Genomic DNA, 23153 nt, shown 5'->3' with positions numbered 1-23153 from the left:
TATGCAAAACATCTGCAACACTGCAACTGAGAATTACATAAAACATCTATTTTTGGAAACTCACATACCTCGACATAACTTTGAGGGAAAATGCCAACTCTTCCATGATGTTCCCCTTCATACCAGTTTTGATCCACCTGTCGAATAATGTAGACAATGTCTCCCTTCTGAAACGGTAATTCCCTAGAAATGTTCCAAAGAGATTAGTTACTCACATCAAATGAAACAAGCGACCAAAAATGTTACAGTATGAAAATTAAGTAAGGGAGATCTAATAGATTCTAAACAGATGGGTGGGATTTATTCACATTCAAGTCAAAGCTTGGAAATCTATTGTTATTCCACTATTCTAAACAGTAATTTCCTGCAATTGTATGATTTGGCGTTGGTTTGTCAGAAGTTGCTTAGCCCACCTATGAGATGGAAAGTCAAACACATGCCGATAATTACATCAGCAAGGTCTACTCATATGTAAATCTACAAAAGTTGGAGAACTGCAACACATACCACCGGTTGTGAGACTGATAACACATAGATAGATTACTCACTTTAGAGTTTCTGCTCTGAAGTCGAAGCGAGCCATGGCTGGAGTTCTCTGTGTAAATTAAAAAAAAGAAACTTCACTCACTCTTATGTCATACTACTTACATACTATTAAATACATATTATTCTAAATTGTACTGAGTCAGTGAATGTTATCCAAAAGATTAAATACCCCTATACATACACACACACACACACACACACACACACACACACACATCTTTAGCCCGAGGACTTGTATTACCTGAGGGACCTCTAGTAATTTGTCAGGTAAAAATTTCACCACAAATTACCTAACATATTTTTCCAGACACAGAGGTTGTGTGATAATACTAATCCCATCTCTGTGATTTGAGGTAATTTTGGCTGCGTTGCCAATTACAAATGAAAGTTTTGACAGAGCTTTGACATCTTATCCATGGGAAGATGTCAGTAAATTTGAGTAAAATACAGACTTCACTTATCCCGTCTGAATGTGCCACACGAAAGAGAAATGGGGGCTATGGTGTAATTTCCATTGGGGACAGAGGGGGACATGTCCCCCCTCCCCCACACACACTTTTCAAAATCCCCTATGTGTCCCCCCCACACTTTCAAATTAGTTTGATGGTATTTTATATATTTTATTTTTTGGGCTTTTCCGCCTTTAATGGACAGGACAGGTGAGAAAGGGGAGAGAGAGGGGGAAAACATGCAGGAAATCGTCACAGGTCGGAGTCGAACCCTGGACCTCTGCGTCGAGGCATAAACCTCTAAATGTATGTGCACCTGCTCTACCCGCTGAACCAACCCAGGCCACATGGTATTTTATATTTAAGTCTCGGTGATCGTCCAATATTTTAAAATTAAGAAAAATTAAAAAGTAAAAGTAAAAAAGTAAGACATCTTTATACCCTTACACACGGTTTAGTACTATGTTTTCCGGAAGAATGTATCATTATGATCGACTTAATTATTTCCTGGATTTTGTATCACCACTCCCTATAAATGTATGTAGAAATGCAGGAAAAAAAAAGAAATTCTGGCAGAGGACCCCCAGACCACCTCTGACTTCACAAACCAGGTCGAGGGGACCTGGTAACTAGTACTACCAGGGGACTTTTGTCACTTTTTGGTTACTATACTCTCTGGGTGTTGTCATGTATGTATGTGTGTATTGAGAAAAGATTCTTCTGGAATTTGTTGTGAGCTGTATATCTGCCTGAGTTGTCCTTTCAGTGCCCCGTCTGAACATAAATATTCTCACAATGACAGGAATGAGGTGCTTGTGACTGACTGGGTTCCTTTGGAGCATGTCCAGTAATAAACTACTGGGGGTCGTTTACTGGGAGACTGGCCTGCCAAGGGAGCGGGCAAACCTTGGTAAACACACCAAAGGGTAGCTATACATCCGGTCAACGGTGTGCACTGTGCAAGTGAAGTCTGGAAGCCTACTGGAGATATTCAGTGATACATTCAACAACTCATATTTTGCCTTCTATCGCTGCTCTCCCCCTCTAAATTTGTTGACCCAGAAGAGAAAGCCATCTGTGTCCGCAAAAATCCCGCTGACAAGCCCGACCCCCCCCCCCCCCCTCATTCTGACTCACACGCAAACTGACAAAGCATCTGCCGTCTTTTTTCCTGCCTACAGAAGGATAAGACACGGCCCTGTATTGTACCTCTACGCCTGATTTCCTCTTCTCCGTGTTATCTGTGATGTTGAGCAGGTCTCCGAAGCGCTCGTTGGTGATGAACTGGTGGTGCGTCGGGACAATGCCTGTGTGTCGTCTCGACGCCGTGTCAGCCTCTTCCTGTTCCCGCTTCAGCCGCCGCTGCTCCTCCAAGATTTTCTGACAGGAAACCAGACTAAAGTGTTTGTCCCCTCCAGATATGGCTCTCCTCTGCTCTTTTATTCATGTAACACATTGTTTGTCGGATTTCCTCATTCTTAACACAGCTCTCCTGACCAAAGCATTGCCAGTGAGGGTGTAATTTATGAAAGTTTGGCTTAAATGTAAAGAAAGTTCACCTCTTTGTCCCCGTGACGCCTTCGCAACACGTCATCCTGGCTCTCTCCGAGAACTGGGGACGAGTCTGAAACATAAACAGAAAGAAGATTAAGCCGTGAAGCATTTTTTTTACTGTCAACCTCAAGGCAAATCCAACTCAAAAGAACAAAACGTCTCAAATAGAAGATGATGATATTGCAGTCAACTCCTTAATTCCAATGAATAGAATCATACAAATATACAATGCAACTACAACGCATGCTTGGAATGAACACCATAATCTCTGCAACACTAAAACAAAAAGGCACACACACACACACACACACACACACATCCAAAAAGCCAAATGTATTCCTGCATGCACATAGGAATTAACACAGAATGGTCAGATGTGTGTTCGTGAAAAAACAAATGCAGGAAAGAAAAAAAATGAAACCTACTGTATAAAGGCCAAAAGAATAAACACGACATTATGGATTTACTGATCGACATATCTTCGTGACTTAATTTGTTCCCCACACCACCATAGAGGTTTCATTCTGTTGCCCTAGCAAGGGCCACGAGTAACAACTATCAATGTTTCAGGTTTGTCCCAGCTGTTACGTAAAAGAAATCAAAGCAGGGAACATCCTGTCAGGCTAAAACAAACCTTTCATAGGGAGAGAATGAAAACTTGTAGATGTAAATTGTTCCCAAAACAGAAAAAAAAACATGGTGAAACATCAGTTCAAGAGAGCGTATGCAATGTTATATCGAAATATCCTGCTTAAACATTACAGAGGAAGGCTGGAAATTGTATTTTAAAAGGTTTTCAAATGTACTGCCTGTGTAAGGACACAATTTATTGTCTCATTGAGGATCATAAAAAAGACAGAAGTGATGTTTCATCTCCATTTATCTTAGACCTTAATGATGTCATAAAACACAGAATTCGGTCTGTATCGATGTAAGGCTTAATGCAGGCATCTCGCACTCTTGCATACAACTCAAATCTGATGTCACCAGGAGATATATACATTACCAAAAGCTGCCTGAACCTCCTAGAGTCACTGGAGTGTATTGATGCGTTTGGGGGGGGACCATACTTATTCACAGTGAAATGGAAGAGCACCAAACAGCACACTCAGAATGAGATGGAGGCTTCCCTGTCACTTTGTAAACACACCACACAGACTAGAGATGGAGGGTGGCGGCGTTGCTTTGTGGAGGAAAAAAAAAGGGACACAATGTGAAGAGAGAGAGTCGAGATAAATGAGTGACCACACAGCGAGGAGAGAGGAGGGTGACAGTGGTGTGAAGGGATGGAGATAGCCACCTCTGCGGTGAGCTGCCAGCGGCTGCAGTAGGTTCCCGTTGGCGTCCAAGCCCTGCCCGTTACTCAGGTGCTCAGTGTTGCTTCCCTCCCCGTTACTCAGCCTCTCCAGGACCTCCAGGGAGGACAGGCGCTGAGGGATCAGAGGTCTGGGCTCAGGAGACCAAGTGCTGGGTCTCTGGGTGTCCACTGTCACCTTGGTGGCTAACAGGGTCCTCCGAGTTTGGTGGGACTGCAGGTTCTTACGTAACCTGAAGGGAGCGGGGCCCATGAGGAAGAGGTTCCCAGGCAGCGTGGTCTTCTTCTCCAAAGGTGGGGGCCTCTCCTGCTGGGTCGTGGCCTGTTGCCTCTCGTGCCTGAGGATGGTGGTGAAGCGGGTGTAGGAGGCGGGGCAAGAGCCTTTGCATTTGCTGGGTTTGAGGAGGAGTTGATGGTTCAGGTGGTGCAGGAGGTGGTTGTGGTGGTGGAGATGGTTCTGTTGTGGAGGTGATGCGGCAAGCAGTGCTGAGGGACTCTTTGATCCACTGGCATTTTGGTGGACCAGGTCCGGGGAACTTTTACTGAAGATCTGCTCAACCTCGGCCTCAGTGTTAGAGGGGGACTCAGTCCTGACGTTGCGTCTGTCCTCTGAGGAGGAAGCAGCCTCCTCCACAGTCACGCTGCCTGGTGACAAGGCCTCCTCCCTGCAGCTCTCGGCCCCTGCCTCCACTGGGGAGCAGGCGTCCATCCGGGTGGCGTCAGCTACCAAAAGGGACTCCGCTGACACGGCAGACGCCATGTAGAGGTGGGCGGGGCTGTGGTCGGGGCTGTGGCTGTGGCTGGAGTGCAGGGTGGGCAGGGAGGAGGAGCGGCTCGGCGCCGAGCTGGACCGCTGGATGATCATTTCAAACTCACTGACCCGCGACGACACTGCATCCCGTGGAATGGTACCCCCGCCATCCGCCTCGGACCTATCGTCCCCTTCGGCCTTCGACTTCTCAAAAAGAGAAGCCAGGCTGCGGACGCTGCCGTGGGGGCTGCAGCCGGCCGAGCTGGGCCGCTGGATGTAATGCATGGTCCTGTACAGGCTGGAAAACTCCGACGCGCTCCTCCTAATTGCAGGGGAAACATTCCTGAGGCCGTCCGCACACTCGGTGCCACAGCTGGACTTAGAGTCTGGATGTTGCCCAGTCTCCCGTTCCTCTGCTCCAGCAAAGTCTGTGTCACATGGCCCTGTGTACAGATCCTCACAGCTGTGGGCCTTTGGGTGCCTGACAGCTTTAGTCCTGTTCTCCTGACTGTCACCACTGGGCGGCAGCAGCTTGGGCTTGAACTTAGAGGGCAGGATTTGGGGTATGCAGGCTTTGGCAGCAGATAGAGGCTTCATAGTCTTACACTGGTTACCTATTGCATTACTGGCAAGAACCGATCGACTATTTACAGAGGAGCAGGGTGAAATTATATAGCCATTCCCACCTTTATAATCCACTGGCAAGCATGCAGGACAACAGAATAAACAACATATTAGATTACAATGGTCACAGGTTCACACACACACTAAAACAGAGTCAGGCACATTTCTAAAGTAAAGACCAAGTTCCATCGAAAGTAGATGGGAAGAGGAAGCAGACTCATAGATGACTGTTATAGTAACAGCATGGTACTGCAGTGAGGAATTATGCTTTGTAAAAATGGAACACCAGGAAATTTACTGTCTAACAGATTCTTGCATTATCAATATCACTGTAAACAGAAACATAACATGTGGAACATAAAGTATTAAAACAGCAATATGCCATGAAATGTTATGTGATGTTGTAGTTCATATAGGAATTCTTAACACTGACTGCAGTATCATAAATTAAAAACGAAAAAAAAAAAAAAACTATTCAAGTCTTTTCTGTTCCCGATTCATAACATCCCCGCTGCCTGTCCAGCTTTAACCTCCTACGTGCAATATATTCTTCTCTTCTGCTTTCAGCAATTAGACAGGCGGCTGCAGCGATATATGTTCTGTGGCACCTCTGTTAATACACTGCTCCCCTACATGGATCCTGAGTCAACTTGGACAGTAAAATATGACTGTCACAGACCTCTGAGAAACTCAACTACTCATGTCCCTTCCTGGCAATAGTCAGTTCCTGGCTATAGTATGATTGTGATAGCACTACAGATGGAACCTGGAAGTGACACAACACTTTCACATGCTGTGAGACACTTCTGTAGCATGAGTGACCCATCTGTCATGCTTCATATCTACCAGAAAAAACACACACAGAGTCCGACCTGCGGCCCTTTGCTGCATGTCATTCCCCCTTTCTCTCTCCTTTCAAGTCCAAGCTGTCCTGTCAATAATAAAGGCCTAAAAATGCCAAAAAAAAAAAGAATCTTAAAAAATAATAAAATAAACACACTATCCAGGGCATGTGGCAAGTAAAGAGTCCTAGCTGCTGAAAAGCCCTTGAGGAGAATCAGTTTAAAAAAAGACAAAGATTAATACAGATATTTTTTAGATTTCGTGAGCACAAGACAGAAACACATGATGATGTTTTTGGTTTCTAGCACTTGGTTATTTCTTTGGGCAGGAGGCTAATGAAAGTGCGTGCTAGTCAGTTGACTGGAGTGCCAAATCCATTTACTACATGGGCAACTGGGTAAACGCCAAAACAACTATCCTGATACATCTTTGTTCAAACAATCAATACATTAGTTATTAATTACTGTGGAAAAAATACCAAGCATTAACTCTGAGCGGACAGTTTCTAAAGCAGCCTGTTGTGTCCCATCCCAGATGTAATGTAATGACGTGCGGGGTCACGCTGTCCCTTCCTTTCTTTTTCTTACATCTCTTCTCCTCCCCTAGCGTTTCTCTCCCTGGCCATGTGCGCAGGCATTCCAGCCCCTGACCTCACACTGACAGCTGACTTCCTTAGGCCTACCCACCCTCTGTGTCCCTCCTGTTTATCTCACCCCTGTCTGTTTATCTCGCCCGTCCCTCCTCATCCATCCCCTCTCTGGCCCTCCGCTCCCTGGCGCTGGAACGCTCTGGAGTCTTGCCCTAAGCCTGCCTAGCAACACAACTGGAGCGAGAGAGGGGAAACTCTCCAAGGTTAGCTTCCATCGACTTAGCAAGACAACCTCACTCCCTCCATGAGTTTTCCAAAGCAGATGGCCAGCACACGTTTGACGAAAACATCCATGGCATCAATAATAAATCAAAAGCTGCTGGGGGGGATGAATGCTGCGAGGTGATTGGCCGATGCTGTGAGGTCTGGGAGCGAAGAAAATGTGTGGATACCAACAGAAACGTAAACGGAAACGGTCCAACATCATGTCTGTAAGTCATTGGTTCTGTCTCAGCAGGAAAGGCCTTTAATGGCCTGCTGTCCTGTCTAGCCCCCACATCCATAAACACACACACACACACACACACACACACACACACACACACACACACACACACACACACACACACACACACACACACCTGCCATTTTACTGGACACATATGAAGTGGCTGTCATCCTACCTTTAGAGGAGGAGGAGCTTGCCTGGCGCTTGTTTAGGGCCCGTAGACCTTGTAAGGGAATGTCGCCGCCCTCCAGGACAGTCTTGTAAACATGGCGGTCGCATTCTGGAGCCCCAGGCTCGCTTGTGGATGATCCTCCGTCCTTCTCCACCTCGCTGTGTCCAGACTTGCTCGAGGAGCTAGACAGTGGTGAGAGGAACGCAGACAGCTAATTAAACACAGTCAAATTCATTCAGAAGAGTTGTGTTACATGCTTTTTATGACAACCAGAGGCGCACAAATTGGGCAATGAGCAGTCATATGGTTCTTATTTAGTATATCTTGAGGTAATTCCTGTCTTCGCAGACTTGTGGGAGACAAAATAATCAGACGCAGAGAAAAAAAACTTGAGAAAAAAAGTGCAGAATTTGGAGGCATTTGCTACCACACATATCTTGGCATTCCCGAGAGGCCAACAGGACAGATTTCTATAAATATTCTCTGAACATTCCCACATGGGGAATCAGCCCCTGCCATGCACCTGTACAACTGTCAGGTTTACTCTCTTTCAAATGCCGCTCTCGTGTTACTCACGCTGCTCCTCTATTTGTGCAGACAAACACGGTCATTAAACTGACAGACTCCACTATCATCTAGGTGAAATAACAAACACTTTTCACTAGTGTTAGGAAAAAGAGGAATTTATTTTCCCAAATGTGTTTTATATCTGCAGAGTTGCCAAGTCTTGTAAGAGTTTTACAAGCTTGCACAAATGTATGGATACATTACTCTCCTTGTTCACTACCTCAACACAAAAAGCTCTTTCATAGCTGTGTGCACTGCTGACTGCAGAGAGCCATTAAAATCACGTTGGTTCTAGGTTACTTAGAAGAATTCACAGAAATGCTGTACAGGAAATGTGCAGGACAGGAGCCATGCAAGATTTAAGACAATCTTCTGGAACGGTTCTGGTTAAATCAACAGTAAGTATGCTGCCTGAGAGAGAACAAGGGGCAGAACCTACTGCAGGTTAACTATAATGTTTATATATTTCCCTGGAATGATAAGGGGCTCATTTAAATGCCAATTACGGAGCTCTTATTGTAAGGCCATGCAAACAATTGGGGATTATTTATATCAATCTTCTAAGAGCTATCGTGCACACAGTGTGTGTCTAATCGGAAAAAAAGACATTTACTTAAAGGTTCGTTCATTCATCTAAAGACACTACACCAGTGGCACATTTTTTTTGCATTTTACAATCAAATGATATATTTACAAGAACGTTCTTCAAAATGTGTCTGATTTCAAACAGACCCCAGAGAAAACAACATCCTGCCCTAAACATGTGTGCCTTTGAGGGAAGTCAGTTTATGACTTGAGGTTTCCTTTGAAAAGTTTAGGGTGAGTGAACTTCCACCACCCCTTTCGTCAGGAGCTTCTTCCTTTCAAAATTAATAACAAATCAATGGATTAAAAAGATGGATTGGAAAAGTCTTTTCAGATACTTGGCCACGATGACCTAATGATTGCAGCAGATGGAAAGTTCTTAGCAGAAATGGTGGGAGGAAGTTTATTTTCCCCGGGCTGGAGTGCAAGACAGTCCCCGTGGCTCGGTCCTAAATTCCTTACATTTTATTACACAAACAGAAATAGAAAATGTCAATCTCATCGGGCAAAAACTAAAACGATCAAAGGCTTGGTAAGCCTTGTTTAAGTAACAGCTAGCATCCACTTTAATGATCCAGTTGCCGCTCATAGTAATGTTCACACACCCATTCAGAAGAAGATAACGGTTTTTAAGTTATGCAGCAGCTGGGCGAGTTCCCTCTATCCCAGTGACATCCAGGTTGCTGTCTTTAAATAAATCACCACATAGCAGCCATGTCTCCACACTACAACCCCCAACCCCCCTAAAAAACACCATGAAATACAGACAGAGGACACACTGTTCCGGTAGCTTTTTGCCTTATTAACAGGATCTCCTCAGGAAGCAGGGGTCCCTCCGCTGAGGGGGGGGCGAGCTCTACAGGGTGGGGAAACCTCTCGCTGACATTTATCCCCGTAACATGCCTTAAATAATCATCAACATGCTGGAAGGAGGAAGCAAGATTTAAAGCACAAGTATTGGAATAAGAAGGAAGGGATGGACTTACTACTGCTGCAGGTCGGAGGCTGTTTCCAGGGGGCTGAAAGAGGGGGCACTCTGCAACAAACCAAACAAAGAAGTCATTGATAGATCCACAGGAAGGTCTCCTCCAGCTAGAACAGAGGCAGGCGCATTAGCTATGGTCAGATTTTCTCTTCTTTTCCTCTCTTTCGTTCACTCGCTGCTCTGGGTTTTTTGTCTCGAGCACCCGGGGTTCTTAGCTTCTCTGGACTGGGCTTGGCATGGAGGAGTAAGCGTGTGTTTTGGCCTGCATGCAAGTTGGAGAAAACAAGCGGCAGTGTGGAGGGGGGAGTGGGCGTGCATCGGTCAGGGGGCGCCCATGCGGGGAGGGGGCTGTCACAGGCTCAGCCAATGGGCTGCTGTCTCCCAGTGAAGCCGTCTCTTTTGTCTGGTATTGAGTCACTCTCATTACCAGTGGACCAGACCGGGGGACAATTAACCAGCTGGTGGTGGAAGCAGGCTAAATTACACACACACACACACACACGCCCACACACACACACACACACACACACACACACACGCCCACACACACACACACACACACACGCCCGCACACGCACACACACACACACACACACACACACACACACACACACACACACACACACACACACACACACACACACCAAACCAATAAGACAAAACAAATGCTTACTGACAAAGTAAAGACTACAGTAACACATATTGATTGTAGAAACAAATAATTATAACCATGTTATAAAAGATAAAGCATACATATAAAGGCAGAAATAAATAAATTGCAAGCACATGAGTGAAAAATGTTTAAAGGACTACAAGTGTAAATGTAATATAAGCAGATATTATCTCCAAAACACAGAGGTGGTCATAAGTGTGGTAGCACCCACTAGCACTTTGAATGGTTTAGAGCCAACTAATTTTAGCCCACTGTTTCTGTTGCTTTCCTCTTTTCGGACGTCACAGCAGGTAAAAATAACAGACGTGACACGGGCACTATGAATAAGAGCGCAAGTGTTGTTTGCAAATACGATTGCACAATCCCCATCCCAGCCAGCCTGGCCATGCTGTTAATACCACATCCACTTCCCCACGGCGTGGCCAAGTCTCCGCTTCCACACACCGATGACCAGACAAGGAGCATTCTCAACAGCTCATTTGCCACAACATACCTTTACACTTAGTTGCCAGGGCAGGATGATCATTTATAACCTTTCAGAATAAATGCCTATCTTTATAAGACCGGAACATCAGGCTGGCAGGTCTGTAGTCGGATCTATTTATAAAGCCAAATGTTCCATGACACGCCAGTGTCATTGAATAATCTGGAGCTCTTCCTTCCTCCACCACGTCTTGTATCCCCCCCTCCACCCCAAATCTGATATCAGGGGGAACAGATAGTGTCCCTTACACCCCTGGGTAATTGGGCTTATACACACAGCATCAATGGAAAGTAAACAGGAAACAGGCATTGAAGGCTTATCTGGAGTAAAGGAATGGAATTTTAATCTGGTTATTTACAAGATGCCTGATTAGTTTCAGTTTATATGAACTTTTCTTCATACAAAAAGGACAAAACTGTTCAGTTTGAAACTAATCCTACACTGATATCACTTAAAATCACATTACTCCTAGACACTTTTTTATCCATCTCATGAAATCGGTGGATATATATCAGATAAAGAAATACAGAGGATGAAACTACTTGCTTAAAATCAGTTAGAGTGTGAAATGTCCGAAGCTGTATATGGACATGAATGAAGGCCTTCGGTGAGTCAGTGGAACACTGATGACAACTTTTCTGCAGAATGTGCATGTTTCCTAACAGGTGTCCCTGGCTACTCAGAGCCACTTTCATATTCAAAATAGCAATCATGAGTAGGTCATGGTAACATGAATCTCAATCTTTCCAACACCTTATTTGTGTTGATATGTACTCATGAAAACAAACAGCTCCCCCAGTGTGAAGGGCCTGTTATAGCCATGAGCGCCCCTCATCTCATCCGCGCTAAATGCTTAAAGGTAAAGGCTAAGTGTGTAACAGAGGTTAAATATGAAAGCACAATGAGCTGGCGGGCTTACTGAGTCGCCTCCTTTAGAATATGTCAGGTGGTGGCGTGCGCGGGGGTGGGTGGGTGGGTGGGGGCTGTATGTAACTCAGCGCTGAGACAGTGTGGCAGCAGCCCCCTCGTCAGCATATGCTCGACAGATGGAGTCACTCTGACGGTTGCAGGGGGCCAAAATGCTCTTCCTGACCATAGTTATGTGTGGAATTCCAGTTCCAGCTAGCCATGTATATCGATGGGCCTATGTTTGACTGTAACTGTCACTGGGTGGGTTTTCAGACTCCTCTTGAACCCAGAACGTGTTAATATTAATCAGGAGGACCATTACTGTGATTACTGTCACTCTTACTCAGTGGATGTTAGGTGACTAGAAGTGGCTGAGTAATGACGATTTGACAGGACGGGATAAAGAAGAAGAGAAAATAGTGCAGTCTTGTAGGATTATCTAAAGTATTACTTACACTAAGCCTGCTCTTTAGAGGTATTTAGTTGACAACTGGCTAATTAGCAGCGTGAAACCACAAGAAGACTGTTCTAAAGATGTGGATCAGAAGAATCAGATGGACTTTTAATACTGTCAAGAAGTTTCCCCTTCTTATAATACTACTTGATTAGTAGAAGTGGTTCTCCAAAGCACTTTGAAGGTTATTAATAAGAACAAGACCTAACTGGATCAGAGCCATGAAGGCCTAACTCTTTATTTAACACCTGAGCACTGTGGCTTTCGCAGACTTCCAAAAACCATATCTCTCATCCAGTAATACCGAGTGAGTACTGATATGTCAATCAAACTCCAATGAGCCAGAGTGTCTGGCTGGGCCTTAAGGTCAAATACTACGCATACCAGGTGCAGCTTTAGAAGTGACTTTGACATTAAGCAGGAGCCAGTCATCAAGCCGAGATCATCTGGCAAACATCCAGGCTGCCATGAGACAGAGTCGGCTGCCTCCACCACTAAACCTCCTCCACATATTCACTAACCGGGAATGGGAGACCCTGCCCCTGCGTCTGGCTGATGCTAGGACATGACCTCATGTCATAGTCAGTGGTGCCACCTCATATGATCCAGGGTGTGGCGGTGTGGCTCTGTCTGACAGAGAGCGAGGAGAACCAACATCTGTTTGTGGGCGGCCAGTGCCACGCTTGTCTTGTGCCAACTAAGGCCCAAGGCATGGACTTGTCATGACACTGTATACTGCTTCAACATGCCTGCACCTGTTTGGGTATTTTAGTAAATATACCAGATAGCAGACGGGCAGCAATTATTATTTCAAGGGCCTGGGATTACCCAGGAGCCTGATGCTCGTGAGGACTGCAGCCCCTCCAAGTGAGGAGTGACTTCTGGATGAATCATCCAGGCCAGTTACCTTGCACGGCAGCTGGATTCTCGCGATATCACACGCAACATTTTGTGTAAAAAAACAAAAACAAACATCTGGGTCGTCAGGTTACCAGGCCAGGCTTAGGATACGTATTGTAACTGGCAAAGTGCACATCAAAATAAACAAAACAGCGTGTTCCTCATAGAAATTAACGACATGGAAGAACAGAGATGCTGCTACGGTTAGCAAGAGATCGCAATATCCTGTTGTTGAGAAAATAGGATGCTGATGAACTCAGCCCTGTCATAATTGAATTGATCCTTTGTCATGGCCACCTTTGCTAAACTCTAATCAATAATCAGCCTTATTAAATATGAATGATCTAAATTGTGCAGGGTAAAAGCCACAGCTATTGTAAGTGGTCAGACAGTTTTCTGTTGACTGAGCGGATTGTGCTTACTCAGCATCACAGATACAAATAAATTGCTGAGAGACACTTTTGAAGAGGGCAAAAATAGATCTCGGTTGACTATTTTAGACACTACTGGGGACAAAATCCTTTTAAATTGTATGAGGCGACGATGAGGAATGAAAGGAGCTATATAAAGTGCTTTGAACAAAGTACAATAAACAGAGTTTATGATGAAAAAACATATAAGACATAAAAGATGATCAGTAGTTGGTCTCGTTAAGTCACGGTGGTGGAACACATGGTAGTACATTTAGTTTAATAGGAAACACATTTTCCTCTTACACATGCTGCCACATAACCTTTTATGTGCAAGATCAATAACAAAATATTCAGTACAATACAGCAAGTGAAAGTGGGAGTAGAAACTGGAGTAGTCCTTAAATACAGACATTTGACAGAGTGACAGAGTTTGTTTAGGCATTATTTGAACATTGATGTTATCACATGCAATTAAGTACAATGTACTGTCACTTAAAAGACAGCGACCACTTACCGCTTTGTCAAACTCCATCTCTGAAAAGAATTTATACCAAGGCTCATTCTCTAAATCTACATCCTCTGGCTTTACATCCTGAGTCTAGGGGGCATGGCAACAAGAAGAGGAGGAGAAAGACAAAGAGAAGACAGTTCAGACAGGACAGAATATGCACACCAAAAATAATGAGTCAGATATTGTTGTTTGAGCCCATGTTTGTACCCAACACTAAAAAGGATCAACAATACTGTAGGTGTTCTCATTGAAGAAGGTACCTACAGACTTCTTTACGACAAGTACCGTAAATTAAAAGGATAGGTTAACATTCATTCAAGTCTATCTTAAAAGGCAAAGTTTGATACTCTGGATAATCACTTATTTGCTTTCTTGCGGAGAGTAAGATGAGAAGATTGATCGTTAAATATGAAGCTACACTCAGCAGCCAGCTAGCTCAGCTTAGCATTAAGACTGGAAACAGCTGCAATAGTAACAAAGTCCACCTACCAACACCTCTTTAACTCATATTATATCACATTTGTTTATGACACACTTGGTGTCTTGTTGTCACTGTGAGGTTGCCAGGCAACCAACTGAGACTCAAGGAAGTCACTGTTTCCAGCCAAGTAATACTCTGGCACAAAAGTCATAACTGCCATTTTCACACTAAGTGGCTGCTGGCGCTAGCTATGCTGTATATTCAATGGTCAAATATTAAGGTGGTATCAATCTACTCATTAAACTCTTAACAAGAAAGCAAATAAGCATATCCCTGTCAAACTCTTCTTTTAATACAATACTCACATACACATGCACATTGAAAAAGTTACAGGTCACTGCAATTGTTTGTCCTATACATACTGTTACTATCCTTCCATTGCAGCTCAGCAAGCAAACACTGTCCAATTGAATACAAAGTGGCAATTCTGTACGAAAAAAGACTGGTAGATACTCATTTGATATGACTGCTAAAGCCTCTTAGCCTCGACTAAACTTCTGAATGCAATTGGTTTGCAATTGGCTTGGCCAGTATATTGACAAGAGTTCAGCCACCAAAAACCAAGTTTCTAGTCTATTTTATTGCAATACCCATATGCACATAAGAACATTGATTAGTATGGGCATATGGGTATCACATTAAAATAGACTGGAAAAAACCTTAACCAAGTCCATTACCCAAAAAGTGATGTTATTCAATGGGAACTACTTTTCATTTTTATTCTATCTAATCAGCAGACACATACCAATGACGAGCAACAAAACATCCTTTGGAGATTAATATAATCATCTTTAATATATATATATATATATATATATATATATATATATATATATATATATATATATATATACACACACATACATACATACATACATACTCAGTTCCAACATGACTTCCAGCACTAAATAGTAAAAAGAATTGACCTGACCTAGAAAATGGCCAGCTAACGCAACAAGAACACACTGATCCATAATAACTGAGCTTGTGGTTGACAAACAACAGAGTCCGTTATTGTACAGTGGTCCCGGGATGAACTGGAGCAAACTCTTTCTAATGAGTGTATTTGTTGCCACTGGGATCGGGCCCAGATCTTGGCTAACGATGTCTACTAGCTTGACATAACCTAGCATAAGACAAACAAAAATTACATAATCAACTAACTACTTATTCGCAATACTGATCACCTCCGTGTCCTCTATTATGTAAAAGGGAAATATAAAAGACCTGAGAAATCTAAATGCAAAATGTATGTGTTCTCATGTGGTAAATGTGAAAACTGTAGATTTAGGGAGCTGCTGCCAATTATCTATTAAATGTAAAAAAAAAAAAAGAGCTCATCTTCAAAAGACAGCCCTCAAGGACACTAAATAATGCTGCGCCATTTGATTCAGCACAAACTGCTACGGCTAGAGACAAAAGTAGGGTAGAGAGCATTTCCTCTTTAGAAAAACCCACACAGGATCCATGTATTGTGTCTGTGCTGGGATCCTCTGGGACACCGAGCTGATTCGGCCCAATAACCTTAAATCGAAGACAGGAAGACAATGGCTATCCTTGAAAGTGATACTCCCCCGCTGCCAAGCAGGATCATCTGTCACCGCAACAGGATACCCTTTAGGAATGTGGTGCACATGGCGATTCGGGCTGTCGGGAAGCACCTTAGATACAGAGGTGGTGGGTAGGGGTGTGCATGGTGGGTGGAGTGGGGGACAGCTCACACGACATGCACACAGAGAGAAGGAGAGAGAGAGAGAGAGAGAGAGAGAGAGACACACACAGGCAGACGGCTAGCATACCGTTCTATCCAGCTTCAGCACCGACGATTTCCCCGGCTCGTACTCAAAGATGCTCTTGGGCTCGGCGCGGTACTTCCTGGTGTCTACCTTTTTATCCGGGGGCTCCCACTCGTTCCTGTGGAGAAGCGGGTGTCAGGGAGGGGTGGGGAGTGTGGGATGAAAGAGAGCCAATCCTTATCAAGCAGTCTCCATGGCAACCAGCATAGGCTAAGATTTTTTTTTTTCTTAATTCAAACATGACGTCCGCCCTCATTATCCCCGCTCTCTCTCCTCCTGCCCCTCTCCGCCTCCGATGATAATATGACAGAAAATCCAATTCACTGTTGAGCCAAATCAGTAATTCGATAAGGTAAACAAGATTGGACCTTGTGACAAAAAACAGAGCGCACCATTTCCTGGTAGAATTTCTTACTGTAATAGACAGCCATCGCTACAATTACTACTCATGAAAAGGACCAAAATAAGACTTTTAAATAAGAAATACCCAAATAAGAAATACCCAATCTTACACCTATTCTCCCGACACAAAAAACACACACACAACAAATTCTTTTTGAGCATCAACAACAACAAGCGATGTTTTCAAAAAGGGACAAAGACGCGTTTAGCAAAGCTGGCCTTTATACATAACCCCTGAGGAAAGAGAAGGGTCATCTCGACCTGTCATCTGCAGCTCTAGTGGGCAACAGTTTATCCTCCATCACCTGTCCTCCTTCATCACTCTATCACTCATTTCTCTGAGAGGAGATCATCTTGTGTCAGTGCATGTGACATGTGTGTGTGCAGTAATCTCACACACACACACACACACACGGGTACAAACTGGGGGACACAGTAGTGGATGCCACTGGGGACAAAATATTATATTTGCAGATAATTAAATTTGCAAAGTGAGGATAAAGGATTTTTTTTTTTTGCCCTGCTGTGTACAATCATGTTTGGTCACGCTTACTAGCGCTGTATGTAAATAAAGAAAATACTTATTCTGGAAGTGACTTTAACGTCATAATGTGAGAACATGCACATTTATGCATTTGTTATTATTGCAGCCATTGTTTCATATCACAGGAACACTGAAACACCTATTTATGTCTGTTTAAGAAACAGACATAAATAGGATTTCCCTACTCAGAATTATATTTATGGTGAGTTATATAATTTCTTCACTAACAAACGTGAACAGTGCTTTTGTGTTAACTATCAAAGTGAATGTCATCAGGAGGGTTGGAGCAGATGGAGGACGCTGACCTTTTGGCAGAGGGTTTGAGGGAGGAGGACCGCGTTGGCACAGGCATCGACCGGCCTCTTGAATCGACCTCAGCGTCGCTTTTTGAGCGTGGGACTGGTCTCACTGAAAACAGGCACATCGACCAAACAATCAACAGCATGATACACAACTGCACTAATGCACCAACTGAAATGTTACCAATGTTTAAGTTTGCATGCTGCATGTCGGCTGCATCTTGGAGGAGTTACAATAAATACTGAAAGTGAATGATATACAGTTTTGTAATTCCATGCAAGCCCAATTCCAAAACTCACCATCTTCCAAATAACCAAAGGGAATGGGACCATCATCTGAAAAAGGGGCACACACAACAACCAAACATCTTTTATTACAACTTGTATCTATCTATGCTCTGTTACTTGAAAAGTAATGCATATAGCACAACACTAAATAATTCAGAAGGCATTTAAAACACTCTTTTCACACCTCCCATTAGGCCAAGCCTTACAGGTTCACCAAACACAATCAAAGTGTGTCAAATCAAAGCACTTTACAGGAAGCATTACTGAGCTAAAAAGGGATGCAAGCATCGATGAGCATCAAGGCTCTGAATAAGTAATGCACTGTAAAGCAAAGAGGCCATGACTTCAACTATCAGAATTGTCTATTGTCTATATAATGTACATGGTAACTGAAGACAAAAAATAAGCATTCCGGCAGCACCTTCTCTGCATACAAATCTTGTCTTCTTCCGTAGGGCTGACAGACCCCAAACCGGAAATCTAAACTTAACCTTAACCATCTACAAAACATTGACTGATGAAGCTTGTTAGGATCAGTACACGGTCTGAAGGTTAGATACTGTTTGCATTTTTTTAGGAGCATTTTTCAGGCCTTTATTTAGATAGGACTGCTGAAGACATGAAAGGGGAGAGAGAGGGAGAATGACATGCAGCAAAGGGCCGAAGGGCGGAGTCGAACCTGTGGCCGCTGCGTCGAGGAGGAGTAAACCTCTAAACATGGGCGCCTGCTCTACCAGGTGAGCCATCCAGGCGCCCAGGGTTAAGTACTGAGAGACTCTACACTCGACAGTACAGTCCATAGCCTTGGTGTAGGACTGCGGCAGCATCTAGTGGCTACAATAGTGCACTACATCAAAAGACTGCTCATGCTCGTCTGTATGATGATGTTGACATTTATGAATAATGAAATATATATATGTATATATAAAAAAAAAAAATCAAATGTCTGAAGCTTATTAGAAGGTTAACAGCAAAAAGTTAAAAGCCATGAGTAATTGTTACAATTTCTTAAGTGAAAGTAGAATGACACTACAAGGGTTCGTGCATCGTCCTTGTCAACACGTCAATATCAATGTATCAACCAGCTCACCAGGTTTAAATTAAGATTTTATAGGCCCAATCCATTTTTAGAAGGTAAAGTATATTTACAAACTTCAACAAAACATTAAAGGGGTATTTCAGCAATTTAGTTGCAATTCCATAAAGTTGGAAGACTTGCCAGAGACAGATCTAGAAATAATGGTCAAAATGAATGCAGCAGAAACCGAGATATCCTGACTTTTTATCATATATAGTATCAGCTCCAAAAACACTAGCTACTACATTTCCCATAATGCAATTCTTTTTTTTTTTTTTAAATGCACTGCCCCCAGTTTGTATTGAAGAGTTTCTATATGAAGTCTCCAAGCCCTATCTGAGATAACCCCAATGACATCATCAGGGCTACTACTCCGGACGCATAAACTGCCCTTCATGTGTAAAATTGTTGGACTGCCCCTTTAATACGTTTGACACTTTTCTTTAAAACGTCAAAAGTATAACATATCTACAGCCAGTCGATTAATGAAGGAGTGTATGTGTAATGGTATGTGCTATAGGGGGGTGGGGCTAGCCTTTTATTTCATTCACAGATTGTTACATTTTTGACGTTTCACGTTTTGACTGGCCATAGAAGGAAAAGCACAGGTGTCACTAATAACATTAATGACAGCTCTGTTCTATTAAAATGTCCCAGTGAGTCATGACAGTGTGACAGCGAGCCAGCATGCACAATACAGGACCCTGAAACTGAAGCAGCTAAATGGAATTCAACTAGGATATATTTTATCATGTACACCTGTGCTCGTCCTACATGCCAAAATATCTTCTGTAAAAATAAAAAATAAAAAGGCCCATTAAATCCATAAAACTTATTGATCTTGAAAACGTCCCAGGGCAGCAAAACCAAGTTAGATCAGGAAATCTGCACGAAACCTGCAGTGCATTTAAAACTAATAGAAACAGCGGCTCTATGGTATGGAAGGGACGTCGGAAAAGAGGAGGTAAAAGCCTTTCAAATACTTTGAGCATCTTAGAGGTATGTGGTTTTGTCACAGGGCCAAGTATGACAGGTTAAACCCAGCTAAAGTATTTGAAAGGGCCCAGGATGGCTGCAGGTCAGTAAAGCCAACAAAGTCACTGCCATCGGATACCTTTAGATTTCATCTGAATGTCATAGTTCTCGGGGAAAATGTAGGTGGGGCGGTAAGGGTTTTCCTCAATAGGCTCTGAGCACAGTGATGGAGAGACAGAGCACAGCGTGACACAACATAGAAACACACACACACAGGGCTTGGACACCAAACAGAGAAACATGATAGGCAAAAGTGATCAGACCTGGACAACATAGGAAATGATGATTTTTCTCTTACCAGGTATTCTGTGTATCTGTTTGAACATTGTCTTGTACCAGTCTTTGGACTTGTCAGTGTTCTGAAATTGTAAGATTTTAAATGAACAGGTGAGGATGACAGACAAATATATCAACATTAGGTTTTCCAGCAGAAGCAGCAGCAGCCCTGGTGATGTTCAAGTGTAACATTAACATTAACGGTGGCTGCATTCCATTGAGATGTGTATGCTGCCATTGTTACTGTCATCAGTTCCTAGTGTTATACACCTGCTATGAAAAGTCAAAAATATCTCCTATGAGAATGGTTTAATGCTAATGAAAATAATAAAACAATTTTAAATCGGCATAAAACAAGAACATACTATGTTACGATAAAGAAAAGTAATGTGCAGTAAATGCTATTTACTGTAACAACAAAGAGCCATGTGTCATATGAAGAAAACACTCATTAAACGTCCGCACTGAGTAGATTTGTCTTCATTTGACAGAAGGTTTTGTGGCTCACCCGTACAGGCACAATGGGCTTGTTGAGAGGACTGAGGACAGGGGAGTGCAGTGATAGCCTCAGCCTCTTCCAGTCCATATCAGGGACTGGACTGACCGAGTCTCTCCCTGGATCAGGGCTTTTGTCCCTTTCTGGGGTTGGGTCTGTAACAAAATACATGAAAAACCCTGTAAGCCAGACAAAACTCAAAAGAAGAAACAAAGACACATTGGTGTATGGTATGTGGGACTTGGGTCAAATATGAATGGCAATTATATCTTAGTATGTGTTTCAACCACATGGAGAATCTATGCATAGCGTATGTCATAGGCTTCATGCTGTGCACCAGATATATTCTGTACCACTGTTCACATCAAGATTTGATACCTATAATTCACCAACTGTTCCATTTTACATCACAGTTTTTGTTTTGTATCACACAGTAACGAAGAGTGAGTGAAATGATTATAATGTAACTAATATCAACACTCGGGGAGAATATATGCAGCAACACTTGACAAGGCATGAAATAACCTGACAAATATCACAAAAATTTAATTTGTGCAAAATATTTTTATTTTTTATTTTTTGGATATGAATGCTTACCAAGTGTCACCAAAGTGCATTCCCACCACGGTCATGGTAAGGGTTGGGGTTAGGTAAGTACGCATTCACACTAAATCCGGCGTTGTGGCAATCGTAGCGTGACGTTGCATTTCTCCAAAAATTAGTTTCAACTTTTCGCTGCAGGCCAATGCTTTTTTTCCCCGGCATCCCCTGTGGTCCCCACCGCCGCAGCCGAAACGCACTACCCAAATTCAAATCAATGGTAGGACTGGTGTTACTGCCGCAACGTCGGATTTGGTGTAAATGCAGCCTAAGAGCATTGTAATTATATTATTTTGTAATTTTCGGTAGTAAAATTCAGTAAAGGCATTCGATTGAACAAACTGCAGGTAAACTTTGTAGCACATATGCAGCATGTGACACTTTGCCTCGAAGAATGAGACGTGTAAGGTGTCAAGTAAGTGGAAGACAGCGTCAAATCTCAATCTGCCACTCATGGTCACCTTTATGTTGTACTGATGCTATGCGGGCAACATACATGAAATTGCAGGAAAATATACAGAAAATAACTCGTAGCCAAAAGGTTTTTGTACAGTCTGGTACATTGTTTGTTCAACAAATGAACATCTCCAATATTTTCAATACATTGACGCATCAAACATGACTCATTCACTTCATCATGCTTGTGGCGGACAAATTTAGCCCGCTGTGTCATGGCAGTAGGAGGGTGACAGATGCTTCAGTCGAAGAACAGAAAATATTGCTCTGTAATAAAACTTGGGATTTATGGTGGCTAAGTCTAAGAAATAAAAGATACGTTACAACAACCTGTTAGACATCACCTAGATGCCTACCTTCAAAATGAGACAGATGCTTTTGCTGCTCTGTTGTGAGAGAAAGACAGACAAGGACAGGACAGTGAAATGTGACGACAGTAAGCAATGAAGCAACAGTGGAAAAGCACAGTTATGTGTGACACAGAGCAAGACAAGGCAAATGGGATCACAGACAGCTGAGACCTAAGAGCACCATAAAGCTTGGCTGATAAAATGCCACACAGACATGTGAAAAGCATGATCGTGACAAGCTTTTGGAAACTCTTCCTGAGTCCCGTCATCCCCAACTCCCAGACCGGCGTGCTCACCTCTGTTGTGTTGCAGCAGGACTATGGTGGGGTTAACTGTGCTAGTGCAGGGATAAACAGAGCTGGAGGTCGGTGTGAAATAGTTCTGAATGTCAGTGGAGGATGGAGCCTGGTTTTCTTTTATGCTCTCTGGTGAATTGGCCTGAAGGTAACAGAAAATACAGAAATCACAAGACCTTAAAATATAGAGATCCCCCAGTTCTCATAATTGTAAAACCACAAACAGCAAAACAAAGATCCTGTGTTAAATAGGGTGGAAGTAAACGTACCTGGCACTGAGTGTTGTTTACCGGAGGTAAATCAGCTGTGATGTTGCTGCCTCCCTCAGCCAATCCTGCTTTAGAGCTGTCTCCATTAATCTGGCTTGTCCAGCCACCTGAAAAGAGTCCAGAACTCTCTCAGTTTGGCAGCAAGCGCAGCAAGAATATAATCACTGAGGATGATACTTAAAAAGTACACTATTTCAGTGAACGTAAACCATAACAGCTATTTGCTGATCAAATAAATCTCCATTTCATTCCACGGGGCGTGAATGCTTTCCTTTTCATGCACAGAGAGATGTTGAAATGTCCAGGAAAGGAAAAAAAAAAAAAAATAGATTCTCCCACAATCTCTGAACTTTGTCATCAGAACAAAGCACCCATTCAGAGAGCTGCAAAGGCTGTTTGTTCCAATGGCCTTTATATTCAGGCTCCACAACAATTAAAGCATCTCCCCAAAAGCCTTGGCCAGCCTCCAGTCCTGGTCCAATGTGCTCAACGTAACAAACAAGCCCACAGTCCAGGCGCCCCGCTCCAAAGTGCAGTGGGCGGGCCGCTACAATAAAGCTCTTTGACACTCACAGGGAAATATGAGCAATTGCCCTTTATCATGGCTCAGAGTGTGCCCGTGATAAAGCATACACTTCAAAACATGAGGAGTTAT

At 43.2% G+C, this 23153-nt stretch overlaps 1 protein-coding gene across 10 annotated transcripts in view; it reads right to left on the bottom strand.

The window, feature by feature from the left end:
- The window catches only part of sorbs1 (sorbin and SH3 domain containing 1), a 44534-nt gene that overhangs the window by 7703 nt on the left and 13678 nt on the right, over positions 1–23153 (bottom strand). For 8 of the 10 annotated variants that reach the window (XM_028602708.1, XM_028602712.1, XM_028602710.1 and 5 more), the window contains 14 exons: positions 22499–22605; positions 22230–22371; positions 21940–21969; positions 20540–20682; positions 20054–20114; positions 17655–17690; positions 17361–17463; positions 16113–16227; positions 9490–9539; positions 7355–7533; positions 2555–2619; positions 2205–2375; positions 549–595; positions 69–183 (listed from right to left, as the gene is read on the bottom strand). In XM_028602708.1, the coding sequence (XP_028458509.1) occupies positions 69–183; positions 549–595; positions 2205–2375; positions 2555–2619; positions 7355–7533; positions 9490–9539; positions 16113–16227; positions 17361–17463; positions 17655–17690; positions 20054–20114; positions 20540–20682; positions 21940–21969; positions 22230–22371; positions 22499–22605 (1364 nt within the window). Of the gene's footprint in view, positions 1–68; positions 184–548; positions 596–2204; positions 2376–2554; positions 2620–7354; positions 7534–9489; positions 9540–16112; positions 16228–17360; positions 17464–17654; positions 17691–19834; positions 20018–20053; positions 20115–20539; positions 20683–21939; positions 21970–22229; positions 22372–22498; positions 22606–23153 lie in introns of those variants that run through there. The other 2 variants (XM_028602715.1, XM_028602717.1) reach the window with 2 other exon arrangements.

The sequence above is a fragment of the Perca flavescens genome, chromosome 17, assembly GCF_004354835.1.
Source record: "Perca flavescens isolate YP-PL-M2 chromosome 17, PFLA_1.0, whole genome shotgun sequence".
Taxonomy (NCBI): Eukaryota; Metazoa; Chordata; class Actinopteri; order Perciformes; family Percidae; genus Perca; species Perca flavescens.
Note: the sequence above shows the minus strand (reverse complement) of the source record. Positions and strands in the feature narration are given on the sequence as shown.